Raw genomic sequence first — 21,245 nt, 5'->3', positions numbered from 1 at the left:
TGGCAGTGGTTTGCTCTAGTTCTAATTCATTGGATTTTGGCAAGGAAAGGACATGTTTACTCCTGGGTTTTCTTGTGGGTGTTTCATTAGCTGTGTTCATTTCCCTTAGTGATTATAAAGTGAGGCTGATCTCCCTGCACCCCTTTCTGTGCTGTAAAGAGAATATATATGTGAGTAAAACCTTTTGAAATTCTTGAGCTCCTTGTAGAAAGGTGTCATGTGATTTCAAGGCAGTATTTCCTTCTAAACTTTGTGTGAGTCAATTTGTCAGTAAATCAGGAGCCTCAGAACCCTGGAGACTTCAGAACAACCTGTCAATTTTATGGAATTATAGTGCATGTTGATTTTTCAGGATGGTACTAGTCCTAATTCAGAGTGAATAGTCCTTTATTCCCCCCCCCCCCACACACAAGTTTTCTCTGATCCCTCTTACATACGTGATGGCAGGGGTGGAGGTGGAGGTGAGTGTGTGCAGCTTTCTTCAGCACAGTCATCACAGGGTGAGACCTGAGGACGCAGGAGGCTGAAACAAGCAGGAATCAAAAGATGGGAAGCAAGCGCAGTAACAGCATTGGGGGGAGGTAGGAAGGAGTTCAGGGGGATAAATGGTGATGTTAGGCGACTTGACTTGGGATGGTGAACACACAATACCATATACAGATGATGTATTGTAGACTTGTACACCTGAAAGCTATATGATTTTATTAACCAGTGTCACCCCAATAAATGCAATACAAATTCTTTAGAAAGTAATAAACAATAACAGTAACAAACAAACAAAAAAACAACAGTTGAGTCCCTACTTGACAAATACCACCATTCCTTATTTCATGTATCCAAATAATAAATTAGTGATGAGAGGGTTAATATCTTCAGACAGAGGAGAAAACTCAGGCATGTAAGTTAGTAAAGTGCTGGGATGCCGGGGCGGGGTGGGGGGTGGGGGGGCAGCCCTGTTCCTGGTGTAGAGTGATTTGGATGCGCAGCTCCCTACTCCCCATCCAGGCAAGTGAGCCCCACCTTCTCCTATCCAGCCCATAGGAACAGGAAATAGCAGAATAAGCTGAAATTCTGGAGTCAGATAAGGGGAAGTTCGCATTGGGGCCTTTGGCCAACTAGTGACCTCCCAGACTCAGTTTCCTACATGGTGATGAGGGATGATACTGCTCACTTGTTTCCTAGGTGTGCCATTGAGATCCATGTAAGGAGCCCAGCACGGGGCCTGACCCATGTCAGCCTTCAGAAATGTTTACTTACAGTCCCCCACCCCCATATCCAACCCCACCCCTTGTGGGCACTATTCAACTGCCTTCCTCCAAGGGAAGCCGTCTGATGCCCTTTAGGACACCCAGGCCTGAGCACCCTTGGTTCTGAACACCATTCAGGTCAGAGCTCAGAGGACCACCTGTCTTCGTCCCCAAACCCAAGGGGAGGGATGGATTGGAGTGGTAACTCTTTTTTTTTTTTTTTTTTTTTTTTTTAATATAATTTATTGATTTTGTACAGAGAGGAAGGGAGAGAGATACAGAGTTAGAAACATCGATGAGAGAGAGTCATCAATCAGCTGCCTCTTGCACACCCCCAACCGGGGATATGCCTGCAACCAAGGTACATGCCCTTAACCGGAATCGAACCCGGGACCCTTCAGTCCGCAGGCCGATGCTCTACTGCTGAGCCAAACCGGTTTCGGCTGTAGTGGTAACTCTAACGCTAAAGGTGCGTCATTTGCAGCAGACTCATCAGGGCCGAGGGCTTGTTCATGAGTGACCTTTGGTACAATATTAAGAGGAAAAATAAAAACTCACTTAAAAAATTTAACAAAAGGCTCTAAAAAGATTGATTGGGTGCCTCTGCTGGAACAGACTTCATGGACAAACACAGCAGATGTAGAAGCAGCCAACACTCTTATTGGAAATAATCTTTTTGTTCATGGACGTGGGGACGATATTCAAAAGCTGTATGTCTGGCAAAACTTAGCTTTGTTCTCCTCGGGGGGTTGTTATGTTTGTTTTTTATCTTGAAGTGTCACTGGTTTGTTTTTGGAGAACAGAAATGCCATCTCGTTCATTCAGTGCAACTGTACTGAACACCTCCTCTGTATCAGTTACTGTGGGACCAGCTGGAGACGTATAATGGTTTCCACACAGCCATAGCCGATAGGCATTATGGCTGGTCCTGTTTCCACGAGGTGCAGGAAGTCGGCACTGCAAGCCTGCTCCATTGGGATCTGTGCACTTCGGCACCCTGGTGGCTCTCGGGCTGTGGGGCAGTTATAGGACGCTGTGAGGACGTCCTGCCCTGATATCTTGCAGTTGCTTCTTTTTCTTCTCGTTCCCATTGTAGTTGCTTTTTCTGCCAAGATCCTTATTTTTCCAGGACTCATTCCTGATCCTCACCGTACGCTGTTTGGCAGTGTGAGGGTGACCCCAAGGGAAAGGCCATGAGGGCAGACATTGTGTCTGGCTCGTTCCCTGTGAGCCCATGGCCTTGCACAGTGCCTGCCACATGTTGGGCACTCAGTAGTATTTGTTTACTGGCTCTGTGGTAGAGAGCTCTTCCATACCTTATTGCTAAACAGTAACTGATCAATTAATGATGATGATGATATGATACGATATGAAGTAGAGTAAGAAGAGGAGGAGGAGGAGGGGGAAGAAACATTCTATTGAAAATGGAGAAGGTGAGCATCACTCCCACTTCATTTACTTGGAGGCGTTTCACACGTCTGCCCTTGATGCCGCATTAATTCTCCACTCTCTGCCCTCTCGAAGGCATGCTGCTCTCTTGGTGGTCCAGTTTGCTTGGTGTTCCAGTTTGCTGACTCTCTGGGCACCGTTTAGCAGCTCCTCATTCGCTGAACTGAAATCGGTGACTGCTCTTGGATTTGAAGTCCTGAGAAAGCTGTTTAACCCATGGAGCATCTCCATGGTGACACAATCCCCGAGATGTCGCTGAGCACAGACCCGTGGGATCTCCCCTAAGCAGTCTCCTTAGCCCTCACCTGCAACCCAGCATCACCCCTTTTGTTCAGATTCTCCAGCGGGGAGATTGGGGCATCCCCTCTCGAGGCCGAGGCTGCTGGTGGTAGAATGAAATGCCCTGATCACATCCAGGATAGATGCTGGCACTGCCGAGCCTCAGCTCTGCTGCCGAGTTCCCATCTGGTTAGAAGATGAACCTTGGAGAATCACGAATGGTGTGTCAGCCAGACACTCAGTGCCAAGTAGCAGATTTAAGATTTCTTGATACTCCTAGACAGCTGAGCAGAGATTTTATCAGCGGCTGCAAAGGCAGCCAGCCCGTCGTCGCCTTGTCAGCATTTGTGGAGTAAATTGGAGCACTGAGCTGGCAGGTCACCGCTGTGGAGATGTCTGAGAACCTTCTCTTTGGTGCTTACGTTGTGTTTTGTGTCGAATTGTGTATCCGAGGTCTCTGGGAGTGAGGAGTGTTGCCCTCTACTGGGACTCAAACTTAATTTTTTATTCAAGCAGGTTAGCCAAAAATGTTTCAGCCGGTGGCGATGTTTCTCATTTGTTTGGTAGAAACTGAAATGTTTTTATTAATGAGGCTGAATATTGAGAGTTCTCGGGGGGATTTCCAGTTGCGATGCACCCTGGCCTTCTGCCTGCTGTGGGAGGCCGGGGAGGCAGAGGTTGTCTCATGTTGGAATTCAAACAGTTCACCCAGAAACTTCCCCCTGCCTGCTTCCTAGCCTGGGATTGGTTCATTCGGGTCTCTCTCTAGAACCTATACTCTTGCTGCTTGGCATGTGGGTTTCTGGTGATCTCTCTGCACAGAATCTTTTTTTTTTTTTGACAATCTAAGGGAAAATAGGTCATTGTCCCTGATGAAATACTCAGGTAGTGCATGCTTTAAAAATTCTTGCGGCACACCGTTGAAAATCGCTGAACTAGTTTCTATTCCTTAGCCTATGCCTGCTGATAAACACTTGTTTCCCACACCGGCGCTGCCCATTCTCTGACAGCGAAAAGGAATCTGACCTGGGACCTACAGGCACTGAGCCTGGGGGAGGGGGCCTTGCACAGAATCTTTTTAAAAAATATTAGTGGAGTCACTTGTAAAACAAAGACCCTGTTTCTAAAATCATTCCTAATGCAATTATTATTTCTTTAGTGATGGGCATTACAAACTCAAATTTCTCTATATTGGTAAAACCTCATAGTTATCTAATGATCCACGGTACCGCCAAAGTTATTTTGGTATAATAGGATTTAAGGTGCATAAGTTGCTAATAATCGAATTTACAGCCTGCAGGAATTAGCAAATAAGGCACCTTGAATTTATTTGGGCAGTGCTTTTCAACAGTGACCCACAGCCATACTCCATCTTGCAGAGAAATACAGCTCATATATATGGATTTACATGTGATTATGTAGCTACACACAGAAAACTTTCCCGAATTTAATTCGTGTAGAGTGCACTGTGGTTTTTCTATTCTAGTTTCTTTCGTACTTCCTCCTTCCCTCCCTCTTTCTTCTTACGCTAGTCATGATCCATCAAGTCAGTTGCACCAATTTATTAATGGGTCATGATCCACTGTTCCAAACACACTGCATTAGGGGTAAGATTTCTAACTCTCTCTATCCCTTCCTTTTTCCAGGTTTCTGATGTGTGTATTGAGGGTAGGGGTGGGGGCTTTCTTCCTTTCATCCTTCCAATTCCTTTGCTTTCTGCCAGATAGCAGAACAAAAAAAAATATGTTGAGATTAAAACCCCACCTCCAGCTCAGTTGTCCTGTACTCCTCCCCGGGCAAACAGACCTGTAAAATGCACCGTCCCCTTGTGAGCTACCCTGCTCCTGGCGCTGTAGGCAAGCTCTCTTGCTTACCAGTTGAGAGTAATCATTACAACTAGTTTTATAAAAGGCCCATAGGGTTAACTCTGTTCTGGCTTAGGAGTAACATTATTTAATAATAGTCATAACCCTGGCCGGATTTCCCAGTGGGTTACAGCATCAGCCCATTGAAGGGTTGCAGGTTCAATTCCCGGTCAAGGACATGTACCTGGGTTGCAGGTGGGGCACTGCAGGAGGCAACCAATCAATCTCTCTCTCTCTCTCTCTCTCTCTCTCTCTCTCTCTCTCTCTCCTTCCCTCCTACCCTCCCTCCCTTCCACTCTCTCTAAAAATCAATGGATAAAATGTCCATGTCCTTGGGTAAGGATTAACGACGACAACAAAATAATAATAATCATATTGTAATAATAAATATTAAGTACTTATGCACATTATCTCATTAAGTCCTCACAACCCCCAGAGACTGGTACATTATTATTATTATTTTTTTAATGTATTTTATTGATTTTTCACAGAGAGGAAGAGAGAGGGATAGAGAGTCAGAAACATCGATGAGAGAGAATCATCGATCAGCTGCCTCCTGCACACCCCCTACTGGGGATGTGCCCGCAACCAAGGTACATGCCCCTGACCAGAATTGAACCCGGGACCTTTCAGTCTGCAGGCCAACGCTCTATCCACTGAGCCAAACCGGTTTCGGCGAGACTGGTACATTATTTATCCCTGAGTTATACACAGGAAGCTGAGACAGGAAAGGTCGTGTAATGTAACCAAGGGCACACAGAGGACAGACAGCATGACAGTTGAGCTGAACACTTATCCGTTCCTTTCACCTCTCTACAGTCATGTTATTCATGAAGCCAGCAGCCTGTCTGAGCTGCTCCTGTCTTATACATGTGTTTGAGAGTGGTAGAACCCCTTGCCCTGCCTTAAACTTCCATGCATGTGGTTGGCTGGCATTCATTGAGCTTCTCTGTGTCTCGGGCACTGTGCCAGGCACTGGGGGTAGACTCAGGAATGTCCTGCTCCCATCAGGTAATCATCCTGCTACTTGGGGACGGGAACAGCTTGGTGAGGAGACCCTAAGAGGGAGTAGGGCAGGGGCAGGCTCCTCAACCCAGCATGTCCTGCTCCTGTGCTCTTGGGAAGTGTGAGGGTGGTGAGGGACAGGAGGGGCCAGGGCCTCTGACCCTTCATCAGCTTTGACAAACCCTGAGAAAGTATTGGGCAGCTCTGTGGGAGCATTAAAACACAAGAATTCCTGTACTACCTTCTTCAGGTTCCTAGGAGAGTAACATAGCTTTTCTTTTGCATGGTTATCAACAGAGATATAAGAGGAAATTTAACCTTTCTGTAATATGAGTCATTATTTTGTTATCTAAAAGGGACAAGGACGTAGTTGATTCATTTTAATGAAAATGGCATGGAAGGTTTAGAAGGATCAAAGTTTTGTGATTATGTGACCTCTCGGCCTGTTTTACCTCTTCTCACACTGTGTTGCTCACCTGGCCTCGTGGAATTGTCTCTTTGCCCTGCGAGGGGAAAACCTCCCATGCGGTTTGATGCCGGCATTAGTTATCTGAAGGTTTACAGATGACACTGACCCTGCCTGGATGAGAGCAGGCCCCGGAGCGGACCAACGCACACTCCGCCCAGTAGAAGTGCAGACGCAGGGATCGGGATCCAGGCGACTGCGGTTTCAGAGCCCGGGCGGGGCGGCCTAAGCCAGCCGTGTTCCCCAGGTGCAGGAGCACCCTGAGGACGCACTTGGTTCCCGCCCAGCCCGCAGCTGCCTCGGCACATGCCCGTCTGTGGAAGTGAACCCTTTGTGCCTCAACCCTGTCTGCTCCCTGGACAGCCAGCAGTTAGCTCTTTTGCGTAAACCCTGGAAAGTATATTCCCATACATTGTGGGGTCAAATTCAACAATGTACAAAAACAGCTTGTACAGTTAGGACTGGATTACAATGAATGGCACATGAAGTGTACCGTTTGGTAAGTTTTGGCATGTAGGAGCTAGTATATCAGTAAAGCCATCGCCACAATCAAGATAATAAACATATCCATCATCGGCTACCATTCAAGTTTTGTGCCCCTTTGTATCCTCCCTGCACTCCATATAACCACTAATCTGCTTTCTGCCACTATCGATACGTTTGTGTTTTCTAGAAATTTATGTGAATGGAATCATAAAGTATGGTCTCTTTTGTTTGTTTGGCTTCTTTCAGCATAATTTCTTAGAGTTATGAGTGCCAGGTGTAACAGTTTTTATACATAGCAAGTGGATCATACATAGCAAGTGCCCTTCTTAGATGCCTAAGATACATGTCAGTTCATTGCAGACTGCGGGTGGCTTAGGACAGCGGGGCTTCCTTTCCTCCTGGAGTTCTGGCTGAGCAGGGCTGCTGGACCCGCAGGGAGACCAAAACTTAGACACCTGAGAGGCCCCATCGTTTCATGGACGCTCAGCAGCACGGGCTCTGGAGCATCTGGGCTAGCCTGGCCCTTTTCCAACCCGAGATAAGATGTGATTCCAGGCGGCGGTGGAGTGGGCAGCACATTCCACCGACCGGACCCCGTTCTTCTGTGCCCACCACCGGGCATCTCGGTGCCCACGTGGTGACAGCCTCCACTCCTGGAGGCTGTGGTCAGTGAGATCGCCGGCCCAGGAGCTCCTCATTCCCCGGGTCTCCCTCCCACCTCCAGCAGGGTTCTTGCCCGGCCTTGCCAGCCACCGTGCTGTCTCCGGTCGGGCCCTGGGTAGTAAGTCCAGCGCTGGCGGCCTGCAGCAGCTCCAGCCTTCCGGGTCCAGTCGGAGCCTCTCTCAGGAAATAGGGGGCATGAGCATTCTGGTGCATTTGTGGTGCATTCTGGACAGAGTGCCTCAGGGCGAGGGAATCAGCTCCTCACATCTCCTTGGCGCGTGCGCGCGCGCGCGTGTGTGTGTGTGTGTGTGTGTGTGTGTGTGTGTGTGAGTGAGAGAGAGAGAGAGAGACACAGACATGTGTGGGGTGCAGTAAATCAGAACATCCCCTAACACACCTTGTGTTTTCCAGGCGCTCCTAGCAGGCATGAGGAACCGGGAGAACAGCTTGCCCTGCCAGGGCAACGGGGAGCAGGCCGGCAGGGGCAGGAACTCGGTCTCCGCGTGGCCGGGGGAGGAGGAGCCCTGCAGCGACGCGACCGCCCCCTCCTACAAGAAGCCCCTGTACGGCATCTCGCACAAGATCATGGAGAAGAAGAACCCCCCGGCGGGGGACGTGCTCAGCACGTACGAGCTCCTGGAGAAGGCGAACCCCGGCAACAGCCCCTCGCCCCTGCGGCTCCTGAACGAGACTCAGAAGCGGGACGGCGGCCTGGCCTCGGCCACCACCGACGGCGACCCCAACATCTACTTCCTGATCCAGAAGATGTTCTACATGCTCAACACGCTCTCCTCCAACATGTCCCAGCTGCACAGCAAGGTGGACCTGCTGTCCCTGGAGGTGAGCCGCATCAAGAAGCAGGTGAGCCCCCCGGAGACGGTGGCCAAGTTCCAGCCGCCCCCCGAGTACCAGCTGACGGCCGCCGAGCTCAAGCAGATCGTGGAGCAGAGCCTGTCGGGCGGGGACCTGGCCTGCCGCCTGCTGGTGCAGCTCTTCCCCGAGCTCTTCAGCGATGTGGACTTCTCCCGCGGCTGCAGCGCCTGCGGCTTCGCGGCCAAGCGCAAGCTGGAGTCGCTGCACCTGCAGCTCATCCGCAACTACGTGGAGGTCTACTACCCCTCGGTGAAGGACACGGCCGTGTGGCAGGCCGAGTGCCTGCCCCAGCTCAACGACTTCTTCAGCCGCTTCTGGGCCCAGCGGGAGATGGAGGACAGCCAGCCGGGGGCCCCGGGGGCCGGCTTCTTCGAGGCCGAGCCGGTGGACACCGGCCACTTCCTGGACGGCAAAGACCAGGACGAGGCCCTGTCCCTGGACCGGAGCAGCACCATCGCCTCGGACCACGCGGTGGACACGCAGGACCTCACCGAGTTCCTGGACGAGGCCTCCTCGCCGGGCGAGTTCGCCGTGTTCCTGCTGCACCGGCTCTTCCCCGAGCTCTTCGACCACCGCAAGCTGGGCGAGCAGTACAGCTGCTACGGGGACGGCGGCAGGCAGGAGCTGGACCCGCAGCGGCTGCAGATCATCCGCAACTACACGGAGATCTACTTCCCCGACATGCAGGAGGAGGAGGCCTGGCTGCAGCAGTGCGCCCGGCGCATGGACGACGAGCTGGAGGCGCTGGGGCTGGACGGGGGCAGCGAGGGCGAGCCGCCGCGGGACGACTGCTACGACTCCTCCAGCCTGCCCGACGACGTCTCCGTGGTCAAGGTGGAGGACAGCCTCGAGGGCGAGCGGCCGGGCCGGCGGTCCAAGAAGATCTGGCTGGTGCCCATCGACTTCGACAAGCTGGAGGTGCCGCAGCCCGACTTCGAGGTGCCGGGCGCCGACCGCCTGCTCAGCAAGGAGCAGCTGCGCGGCATCTACGAGAGCAGCCTGTCCATCGGCAACTTCGCCTCGCGCCTGCTGGTGCACCTCTTCCCCGAGCTCTTCACGCACGAGAACCTGCGCAAGCAGTACAACTGCAGCGGCTCGCTGGGCAAGAAGCAGCTGGACCCGGCGCGCATCAGGCTCATCCGCCACTACGTGCAGCTGCTCTACCCGCGGGCCAAGAACGACCGCGTCTGGACGCTGGAGTTCGTGGGCAAGCTGGACGAGCGCTGCCGCCGCCGCGACACGGAGCAGCGGCGCTCCTACCAGCAGCAGCGCAAGGTGCACGTGCCGGGCCCCGAGGGCGGCCGGGACCTGGCGGGCTACGCCGTCAGCTCCGCCGAGAGGTTCCGCGAGGAGTACGAGGGGCCCCCGCTGCCCCCCGAGCGGAGCAGCAAAGACTTCTGCAAGATCCCACTGGACGAGCTAGTAGTGCCCTCGCCCGACTTCCCGGTGCCCTCGCCGTACCTGCTGTCCGACAAGGAGGTGCGCGAGATCGTGCAGCAGAGCCTCTCGGTGGGCAACTTCGCCGCGCGGCTCCTGGTCAGGCTCTTCCCCGAACTCTTCACGGCCGAGAACCTCCGGCTGCAGTACAACCACTCGGGCGCCTGCAACAAGAAGCAGCTGGACCCCACGCGGCTCAGACTCATCCGCCACTACGTGGAGGCCGTGTACCCCGTGGAGAAGATGGAGGAGGTGTGGCACTATGAATGTATCCCCAGCATCGACGAGCGGTGCCGCCGCCCCAACAGGAAAAAATGTGACATCCTCAAGAAAGCCAAGAAAGTGGAGAAATGACGGGTACCCGCCCCCCGGGCCTGAGCCTTCCTTCGGAGCTACGTGTACGGTATCCACAGACACGCACCTTACGGCAGGGGCAAGTGGCTTACTACTTTTGCACACAAGACACCACCCACCCAACCGCAAGAACGAAGCCTTACGTTTGGTCTCTCTGACTTACGGCCTGCGTCCCCGCGTCCCCCAGGGGTGTGGCCGGTTTGGGGATGGCGGAGCTGGGAGAGCCGAGGCCTCGGGAGCAGGCTTCTCTCTCTCTCCCGGCTTGCCCTCCCCTTCTTCTCAGTGTGAAATGCAAATTCAGCAACTCCTGTTCCTCTTCCCACGTTTTACATCTTCCATTTTTATCAATTGTTTTTTAAATTAAAAGAAAACCCTTTTTTTAAAAAAGATCACTTGGGCTCTTTGGGGGCCAATTTGCTTAGGAGTTGGGGGGAATCTTTTAAATATTCATGGTGAAATACTGTTCGATGACTTCAGTTGCCGGGGTTTCTTTTGAAGATAGTTTCAGATTTATGAAATGTTTAGAATGGCCGTGCTTCTGCACAGTGGCTGATAGCTGCAGGTGGCAGAGAGACCGACTTGACTGACCTTGTCTTTTACATCTGGTTTTGAGGAGTCCGGATGCCCCTTGGATGGCGGCAGGGGGACGGGGTGACGGACATCCCGTCGCCCCACGGCCCCTTCCTCCCTGCGCTGTGGTGCCGAGGAGGGGCTTCCTCGTGGCCTGGCCCGTTGGTCGTTGCTGGGTGGGTGGAGTGTTGTGCTCCCTCTCTGTAGACAAGAACACTGGATGATGATGATGAGATGAATGTAGATAGACGTGGAAACACGTTCACAGTGTCCTTTGAGCTGTGTCCTTCCACTGCCCCCTTCCCTCTCCATCTTAGGAGGCTGGTGGGAGGGGCAGACACGTGTCCTTGGAGAACAGTGTGTGTGAGTAATCGGCTTGTTTGCTGTAAGGACGGGTCCCTTTGGACCCACCTAGAACTGTTTACTTTCTGTGTGTGTGTGTACGAAACCTGGGTTCTGGGGGCTGTGTGGTGACTTCACCACAGCTCTGTGTTAGCTCCTCCAATCAGTATGCATCCTGTTCCTCAGGGCAAGCCCAGTCCTCCCGGTATTGGAAGGACACAGGTCATCTCAAATGGGGCTCCGTGTCCCTTCCCAGGGCCCACTCAGAGCTCTCCCCTCAGACCCCCTAGAAGGCCCTGCTGCCCTGCTGCCCGACATCTTGATCCCTTGCCTTGGACTGAGACGTTTCTTCTCTTCCCACCGGTTGGGAAGGTCACACTATTCCAGGCCAGTGGCGTGTTCTCCAGGAGTCCCAGCCAGGAAATCCCCCAGGAGTTAAAGTTCTTGAAAACAATACTTTTATGTACCTGACTTTGGGGCCCAAACGCCTAAGAGGAAAAGGAAACAGCCTAGAACTCAAACGGAATGCATCATACCAGGAACCTGCGGAATGAATGAATCACACGGGGCAGTCATAAAGCCCTGTGGCTTACACATTGGCTACCTTAAAACGCAGAAACAATAGAAGCAATCTGTGAATTGTCTTTATTCAGCTGACAAGGACTTTGGTTCCAACCAAGCAGGCTGGTTGGCTGGTTTGTTTTAATAGATATGACAGGATTTTGAACAATGTTTACGTGCCGGCCTAGCTTTATTAAAATTGCTTTTAAATGCCATTTACAGATTATTTCTGTTGGAACTGCAGTCCTACATTATTGAAATTTAGAAATGCACAGGGATTTAATGACTCTCTCACCCACCCACATTTCTTTTTAAAAAAAACAAGTGAGAGGATGGGGACCTACGTAAACAACTTCCGCTTCTTCGTGCCTGGAAAGAAGAAGGGACTGGAGCAGCCAGGAGGGTCACCCCACGCCCCCTCACCTGCGCCTTTCTCTATGCCTTAGTCTCCCAAACACACAAATGCACGCAAGCCAATGCACATGTGCACACATACATGCATGTACACACATGGCCTACCCCAACCCAAAGACGGCAGTGGCCGTCGCCCGCCAGCCCTGCTGGTCGGGGAGTGCCGTGGGATTCGTTCTGGTCTCCGGGATGCATCCGAGAGGATTCCAAGCCATGTGAACGTTGTCCTGCTTTCTAGAGGGTGGAATGTGACCCTGCAACTTCAGAAGCACAATCATTTTTTTTAAGGCCTATGTACCCACGTTAAAGAAATCAACAGGTTCTAGTTTCTAAGGAGGAACCTAGATCATGTTTTCTGGAAACTCTATTTGGGTGGTTTCCTTTTATACCTTTCCTGCGTAGGGCTTCTCCCCCTGCCCTCCCCAAATCTTAGTGTCCCTTTCCGTGAAGAGAGGTGGCCACACTCTGGGAGCTGTTTGCTATCCCTCTGGACGGTCTCAGCAGGAAGCGAATGCAGGCCCTGTGGCCTGTGTGGTGCCCTCCGTTCCCCAGCCATACAGGTGGGCTCAGGGGCAGTTTTTACATGAAGCAATAGAAGTACAAACTACTTATAAACTACTTGTATTTTGTTTGTTTTTAAAATGTATTATTTTCCATAAGATCTGTTGGCAAATCCCTTCCCCCTTTCTATCTAAATTTTTGGTTTTCACTTGTTTTTCGGGGTGTTTTTCTGCCTTGTACCCGGAGAAGTAAAGAATTAGCACAGACACATTCTGACGATAAGTGAAATAGCAAGTCACGTTAGGTGGTAGTGCCCCTCCTGTTCTGTGTTAAGGAGCTTTTAAAAGAATGTATGAAGGTAGTCATGGACGTCCTAAGTGTTCTAACCCTGCTTCAGCTCCCTCCGGCCGTGTCTGCCCGACCACAGCCCTGTGACAGGGAGTGAAGTCGTGTCTTGTGTCGAGGGTGTTCGTGTGCCCCTCCCCATCCCATGTCGGCCCTGAGCCTTCCTTTCTGTAAGTTGGGGGGGAGGGAGGTGTCATGTCAGCTGCAGTCATCAACCCACCAATGGGATCTACTGAGTGATGAATGGATTAGCTGTTTAAATGGTAAGAGTCACTGGCCTGACCAGACCCCAGCATGGCACCGGGTTCCTGTAGAAATGGCCTCGGTTTCCCCCTTTCCCCAAAACGTTTTGCCTCTTGCCTGAATGGGGAGGGGCTTTCTCAAGACCCCTGACTGGAGCCCGCTGGGCTCTCTCCCTGCCTGTGTAGCTAGGTGATGTGAAGTGGGGCTGGGGGCCCAGGGCTGTCACTGCCATTTGGGAATACTTGCCTTGCGTAGATCCAGCCTTAATGTTTTTCTGACATCCTAGTGGTAGCAGACCCTGCACAAAGCGGATATCAGAGTTAATACTGTGAGGAGACAAAATAACGAGAATAGTTTTACCAAAGATAATGAACTATCACATAATGTCTGCATTTTACCATGGATTTGAGTGCATCATTAGAAAACTGAATGTAACAAAAACCCAGGACATTTTTTGGAAATTGTATGCTCTCTAGCAACTTTGTGTGAATTTTTATACAAGCACTGTTTTATGAGTTATATAAAATGTTTAAAAATAGAAAAAAAAATATGGTCTCGTAACATCTTATTTCCTCAGGGAAGAGGTTTCTTGGTCTATTTGTCTTTCTCTGCGGCCTCCTCACTGCTCCCTTGGGGGGGGTGGGGGGGGGAACATGAATGCTTGGGGCACCCCAGCCCCTGGGGCTTCCCCACGTGGGGTGTTGGGGCTGTCGCTCACCGGATTTCAGTTTGTCACAGCTGAGTGAAAAGCTACCAAATAAATCCTAGCCCCTTTCTACACAACCCGCTTCCTGGCCACACGGTGTGTGTGGGACACACACACACACACACACATACACTCTATCTTTCCCGGGAGCCCAGCGCTCCCTGCCTGAGGCCTGGCAGAGCTGCTTTTCCCTTTGGATTAAATGGGATTTGCTTCCTCAAAGCTAACATGTTATTAACTGATAACAAAAGGATGTGTGTTTCTTCTCAGTCTCCAGCTAATTACAAATCGTCAACTTTAATATTTCATAGTAGCGGTAATGTCTCAAGCTGTCAGAGGGACTTTTTTTTGGCCCAAGGGCCGCAATGTTGAAGTAAGCTGTGGCTTGTGATTGGGACACTTTCCCCCCGGGAGTGAGGGCTGCTGTGAGCCGACACCTGTCCCCGAGCCACGCGCAGTTTGGGACTGGTCAAGGGCTGGAGCCCCAGAGGCGAAATATAATACACGAGCGAGTTTAAGCAGGACTTGACGCAAAGCTAAATTCTTAAGCCCCTTCCAGCTGTAAGTATCTTTGTTTTCTACCAAAAAGAAATTCAGCCAGGACCGGTTTGGCTCAGTGGTAGAGCGTCGGCCTGCGGACTGAAAGGTCCCGGGTTTGATTCCGGTCGGGGGCATGTACAGTGGTTGTGGGCACATCCCCAGTAGGGGGTGTGCAGGAGGCGGCTGATCGGTGATTCTCTTTCATCGATATTTCTAACTCTCTATCCCTCTCTCTTCCTCTCTCTGAAAAACCAATAAAATATATTTTTAAAAAAAAAGAAAAAAGAAAATTCGGAGGATTTCCATCTGTGTGAGCTGCTTTAGGAAGTCTCGGAAAAGAGCGCCACCCCAGATTGATTTCCACGGTCACTGGGAGGGAGATGCAGTGGGCTCTACGGGAGCTTCCAGGTCCGTCTGAAACCCCCTGGCCCGTGGTGGGAAGGGAACAAGCCTGTCCTGAGCCTGCTCCTCGTATTGGCACCTGACATTTGTGTAGCATATACCATGTGCGAGCTGTATCTGGATCCTCTCAAGAGCCCCGGAAAGTAAACCCCATAATTATGCCTCTTAAGACAAGAAAGCTAAGTCCCTGAGGGGTGTTTATGCCATCACACTTAATTCTCATAAAAACTCAGTGTTTTGGACACTCTGCTCTGTGGTAAGGAAGAAGAGAGAAGTAGCTTCACTGTCCAAGTTGACACAATTTGCAAATTGGGGTGCCAGGATTTGAATCCAGGTTTGTCTCACCATCGCATACTGTCTCAGGAGCTAAAACACTACATTCTGCCGAAACTGGTTTGGCTCATTGGATAGAGCATCGGCCTGCGGACTGAAAGGTCCCAGGTTCGATTCTGGTCTAGGGCATGTACCTTGGTTGCGGGCACATCCCCAGTTGGGGGTGTGCGGGAGGCAACTGAGTGATGTTTCTAACTCTGTCCCTCTCTCTTCCTCTCTGTAAAAAATCAATAAACATATATTTAAAAAAATAAAACACTACATTCCCAAGTCACAGTACACGAATGTTCAGGTCCAAAAACAATTGCAAGCCCATGTCCTGTCACCCACATCTGCTGAACCTCTGGTGGGCCTGGGTATGGGTGTGCTGGTTTTAGAATTGCCTTGAGTGAAATAACTGGGAATTGTGGACAGACATGTTCTGGTAGTGGTACATTTCTTGAGATTGTGAAGTTGACTGCTGTGGATTGCATTCCCCAAGAGCAGAATCGGAGACGGGGGTTCTTGTGCAAGTGGTCCAGGGTGTGCCGTCAGGAGGAGCATGGGAAAAGCAGATGAAAAGCCACGAGCAAGAGTGTGGTTTCCACTGTCGTCTAGCTTCATCCTGTCCACTGGGAAACCCTAGGGTATGGATTCGTTGGCAGAATTAGTCCCCGTTGAAGCCTTGGGGCTGGTTAAGGATGCGTCTGAGATCTTGCCCATGGGAAGGGGGTATCTCACCTGGCGGGGTGGCTCCAGAAGGGTCGCTGGCCCTTGCAGCTACAGGATAGAGGCAGTGGCAAAGGGGGGGCCGGGTGGAACTCCATCAACACCCACAAAGGGCAGAACCGCCAGAGGACGTGTTAGACCAGATTGTTGGGCCCTGCCTGCCAGAGGCTCTGATTCAGTAGGTTTGGGAGATGCTGGTGCAGACACTGGCACTCTGAGACCTCCTGCACTACAGTAACTTCACAAAATTCGCCGCGATTATCTGTGTATACCGAAACTGAAGGCTTAGCACTTTCCTGACCATTAGAAATAGATCTGAGCTGAAATAAGTGGTTTCCTGTTGTGTTCAAATAAAACTGACTGCTCCTTCACGAGCGCTGAACTCAATTTTAGCTTCTAGGTCAGTAGGAAGAGGCGGTTTGCCTCAGGGCTGAGGGGCGCTGCCCAACGAGATGCCTTCTGCCAGAACATTTCTGCGTGGTGGAGCATGTCCGTTGATTTTATTTGAAGAAGTAAGAATTTATTTGTTCTATATAAAGTTTATAGTCCTAAATTCATTTGTTCTCAATAGAGTTTATAGTCCTGATGGTCCAGATGGTGAGCTGTGCCCCTCACAGGGGTTGAGAGCACGTAATGCCACAGCCCCTCCTTCCAGAGGCTCCCCGTGTGACAGCTGTGTGTTCAGAAGGGCTGACCGGTCCTGAAGTTACAGGGAGCTCTGTTTTTCGTAAGCACTCCCATGTTGTGAGCTCCTGTAATGGGTCGAGAATGTGCTAGGGGCCTCATAAGCATTATTTCAGTTAATCCTCACAGAAGCCCTGTGGGCTAGGTGTTTTTATCCCCCATTTAACAAAAAGAGATGCTTCCAGAGGTTAAGTAACTTGGTCAAGGTCATAGAGGGAGCAGAGATGGCCAGGCTGACTCCAAAGTGTGTGCTCTTGATTTCTGTGCTGCCATTTGCAAAGCTGTGTGGAGTACATTTCTCCATGTCTCTACCTAGTAGTCTCCTTTGTTGAACTTTTGCTCACTGTCTGCAGTCTCTGAGCTTTCTGGATCCATCTAAGTAGGAGAGAATTTGACTCAAGAAAACTTTATATATATATTTATTGATTTTTTTACAGAGAGGAAGGGAGAGAGATAGTTAGAAACATCGATGAGAGAGAAACATCGATCAGCTGCCTCCTGCACACCCTGTATGGGGATGTACCCGCAACCAGGGTACGTGCCCTTGACCGGAATCGAACCCTGGACCTTTCAGTCCACAGGCCAACGCTCTATCCACTGAGCCAAACCTGTTTCGGCTCATGAAAACTTTTAATGCCACAGGAAATACAACAAGGAATGCAGGAGGAATTATCTCTGCCTCCAGAGGAAGTTCCTTCGGCAAAAGCATCTGAAACACCTGCTACCTTCTGGGCACTGTTCCATGGTTCTAACAAGTCCCAGCCTCCCTCGTTGGTAGTGAAGCCTGTCTGAACTTGGAGAGAAGGTGCTGGCGGTAAACAGCCCAAAACCTGACGTCCTGGCCTGGAACTTGTTTTCCAGACGCAGGTGGGCATTGGCAGCCTGAGGCCTGGCTCTGGCCCTCAGTGCAGACAGCTGAGCCATCCCAGGGGGAGCAGGGGTAGGCTTTGGTCTGAGGTGCACATGTGGGTCCCCAGTTCCCTGACTCCCCTGTTGCTCACAGGCCGGGACAGTGCTGCAGAACACAATAGCCCTGGTCTTCCTGGGGCTCCGCTTCTGACACAAGGTATTAAAGCCGAGTCTCCTTGGATTGGATGAGCTGAAATCTCCGCACGGGCATAGTCCCAGGCTTGATGAGGCATGTGCTCCAGCACATGTTAGGCCCATGGGGATGGGTGCCTTCTCTTCAGGTTATTCACAGCAGTGGTGCTGCATAGATCCAGAGCTGGCTCCTATCCTTTCAGCCTCACTTTGGTCTCGGAATCAAGAGTTAAGGGATTTTCCCCAGCATCCTAAAGAAAATTATCACATACTAGTATTCTGTGGGGAAATATAGGATAGTATCTAACTCCTCTGAGTGGAGCTCCAGAAAACGGATATAACCAGTCCAGAATAGAAACTGCTCACTTTATTTTTAGGGGAGAGATAGAAATATCCATGATGAGATGGAATTGTAGACTTCACCATCCTCCTTTTAATGTACCTGGTCTATTAACCAATAACGATGAGCAAAACAATAAAAGAGCCAGCAAGCACGGCTTTGAGAGCGGCGGGAGAGGCCGTCTCAGAGCCCTCTGTGAAAGTCCACGCTATAGATGGGCAGGCTGTAGATGGGAGCTTGTGTAGGCGGTGGGAAAACGGCACTGGGCACTGGGCGGCAACCTCGTCCTTGAGTTCGGCTTGAAAGAATTCAGAGCCAAGGAACTTAAGTCTTAAGAGGAAGTTTAGAAAGTGACAGAAGTAGTAAAAGGGCCCTTGGAGCTTAGTAGGAGGAGGAAGAGAGATATGCATCTTGAGGAAAAAGGGAGGAGAGGCACTAGGGCATACTCCTGGGAAGAGAGCATGCCCTGGGGAAAGCAGGGGGTGGGGAAGGGAGCTGGATGCTCCTTAGAGAGCTTTTATCTGAAGGCCTCAGGGCAGGATCTCCTGAGCTTGTTTCCCCAGTGTCTCCTGGGTGGGTGGGTGGGTGGGGAGTGTCTCCACTGAGTGGTGAGTGCCAGGAAGTCATTGACCAATGTAGCAGGTCCTGATATGGTTAGTAATTTTCTTCTTCTGACTGCTGCTTCTCTGGGCCTGGAGCTGAAACAACTGAAGCCTAGATGTCACCTTCCAGGAGTTAATGCTTAAGGGAGTGGTCAGGCAAGGGCCAGTCGTTTTGCCTGTTGCTAGGCACCTGGGGCTTTCCGCCCCGGTGACCCTCTGCACCTGGCCCAGGGTTCTGCTCTGCTCATGCTGTTTAACTGCCTGCTCCACTTGCATTACAGGAAAGGAAAACTTATGAAGTATGTTACAACTACCCCTCTTTAGACTACATTAGACTGGCAGAAGTCCAAAAACTGGGTCACCGTGCTAGGGGCTGGCTGAGGCTATGGGCCTGCAGGCACTTGGTGTGTTGCTGGTGGGAGAGCAGCCTGGTGCAGCCATGGTGGAGAGGAAGCAAGCACTGCTATTGTGGCGAGGGGAGTTGGTGGAGTCTGGGAGAGGAGATGAAGGCCTTCCCGGGTAGCTCAGTTGGTTAGAGCGTCATCCCGATAGGCCAAGGTTGCAGGTTTGATCCCTGTTCAGGGCACATACAAGAAGCAATTAATGAATACATAAATAAGTGGAACAAATTGATGTTTCTCTCATTCTCTCCTTACCTCCTTCTCTCTCTCAAAAAAAAAAAAAAAAAAGAAAGAAAAAAAAAAAGCCCTAGCCAGTTTGGCTCAGTGGATGGAGCGTGGGTCTGCGGACTGAGGGGTCCCAGGTTCGATTCCAGTCAAGGGCATGTACCTTGGTTGTGGGTACATCCTCAGTGGGGAGTGTGTAGGAGGCAGCTGAATCAATGTTACTAATTCTCTATCCCTTACCCTTTCCCTTCTTCTCTGTAAAAATTTAATAAAAATATATTAAAAAAGAAAAAGGGGGTAGGCAAAATGTGGTGGATGCACACTGGGATTTATTATGCAGCAGAGAGTAACACTGGATTAGATGTGCCTAGAGTGCCATGGATGGATCTTAAAAACCATTCTGAGTGAAAAAAGACTCAAAATGAAATATATAGTAATGCCATTTATGAAATGCAAATGTGTAAAGAACAGCAAAACACGTTTTACAAGAATGCATACCAACAAAGGTACACAGTGCACACATTAGAATAGTTGGCTAAAGTCAGGGAGCACCTGTGAAATACGTGAAACCAAGAGGAGGAAAAATGATCTGGAAGAGGGTGAGTACCGGTGTGAGGGCGTGTCCTCCTGGGAAAACTTGTGGGCGTGCGTCCCCATTCCATGCAACGGTGTGTTGGTAAATGGCTCTCCAGGGAAAATAAACTCTGATTCATGGTGTTTACGATTTCCAAGGTGAGACTACCCTGCTACCGTTGCCTTCAAGGCTGATTTTCAAAGACAGTTTGGGAGACACACCCATGTTGCTCCTGAGTCTACCATTTCCTCTGCTGCTCCCTGCTCATCAGTATCCTAACAATAACTGTTTTAAGGCCAAAATCTCTATGTCCCAGATAAGGCAGAACTTCAGTGCAAGTCATGATACACACGGCATACCCTTTGAGGCTCATGGACCAGGCATTACCACCCAACTGAAACCTATTTTCTTCTTCGTTTCTTGAAAAATGGTAGTTTCTATCTCCCCAATCATTATTGACCAAATAAACCACAAATAATCCCCCAAATGTCTACTTTTTTTTTTGTTGGCTGAGAAATGCAATTAGTACCATATTTCCTAGGAAAAAAAGCTATTTCTTTGAAAGGATTAACTATTGCTGGTAAAAGGGCTACATAGGCCTCTATCTGAAAAGGAAAATGGGACAGGGAGGCCTGCAACCTAGTTTGTATCTGGTTAAAACTACAGTCTTCTTCCCCACTCCGACTGGCTTGGGTGGAGCTGCAGAACCTAGCCCCAGGGCCCCGCCAAGACTGACTTGGGCGGAGCTTTGGGGACCCTCAGGGGCCGCCACAGGAGATGTATAGGTCAGAGCCTCCCCAGGAGTTGAGTTCAGGCTTTTGTATCTGAATTTCCCTGGACTAAGCAGATCTGCAAAATAAAGGTTAAACTTCCCTCCCTCAGAGTGCTGGCTGATCGTTCTCCCTTGCATCTGCTACAACATACCAAATCATAACTTTAAAATGTTCATCCTTTAAAAACTGCAAACAGCCGAAACCGGTGTGGCTCAGTGGATAGAGCATCAGCCTGTGGACTGAAAGGTCCCAGGTTCGATTCTGGTCAAGGGCATGTACCTTGGTTGTGGGCACATCCCCAGTAGGGGGTGTGCAGGAGGCAACTGATTGATGATTCTCTCTCATGGATGTTTCTAACTCTCTATCCCTCTCTATTCCTCTCTGTAAAAAATACATAAAAAACAAACAAACAAAAAACTGCAAACATACACTAGCAGCATTTCCATACTTCTCCGGAAAAACAAGAACCATTAAAAAATTTCTTCCTTGTCCTGCCATCAGAGGAGGGTCTCAACCTCATCACCATGGACATTCTGGCTCAGATAACTCTTTGTTGTGGGGGCTGTCTGTGCACCATAGGATGTTTAGCAGCATCCCGGGCCTCTACCCACTCCATGCCTATACCATCCCCAAACCAAAAGAATATCCAGACACTGTCAAATGTACTCAGTGGCAAAATCAGCCCCAGTTGAGAACCACTGCATTAGAAACATCCAAATCTTATCTGAGGCAGCTTTGCCGGGACACATCGTAAAACAGCTGTCATTTGTGTCCAGTAGGAATAAGTGTGTACAAAGAGTTCATAAATCTTTATGAAAT

The 21,245-nt window shown here is 50.3% G+C and overlaps 1 protein-coding gene across 1 annotated transcript in view; it reads left to right on the top strand.

The window, feature by feature from the left end:
- The window catches only part of BEND3 (BEN domain containing 3), a 35,812-nt gene extending 21,601 nt beyond the window's left edge, over positions 1-14,211 (top strand). Inside the window, exon 4 of the mRNA XM_084890534.1 lies at positions 7,872-14,211. Coding sequence (XP_084746660.1) covers positions 7,872-10,124 — 2,253 coding nt within the window. The 3' untranslated portion in view covers positions 10,125-14,211. The remainder of the gene's footprint in view (positions 1-7,871) is intronic.
- Positions 14,212-21,245: the final 7,034 nt, after the last annotated feature.

This window comes from Pipistrellus hanaki (assembly GCF_964339955.1).
Source record: "Pipistrellus hanaki genome assembly, chromosome: 7".
Classification (NCBI taxonomy): Eukaryota; Metazoa; Chordata; class Mammalia; order Chiroptera; family Vespertilionidae; genus Pipistrellus; species Pipistrellus hanaki.
Note: the sequence above shows the minus strand (reverse complement) of the source record. Positions and strands in the feature narration are given on the sequence as shown.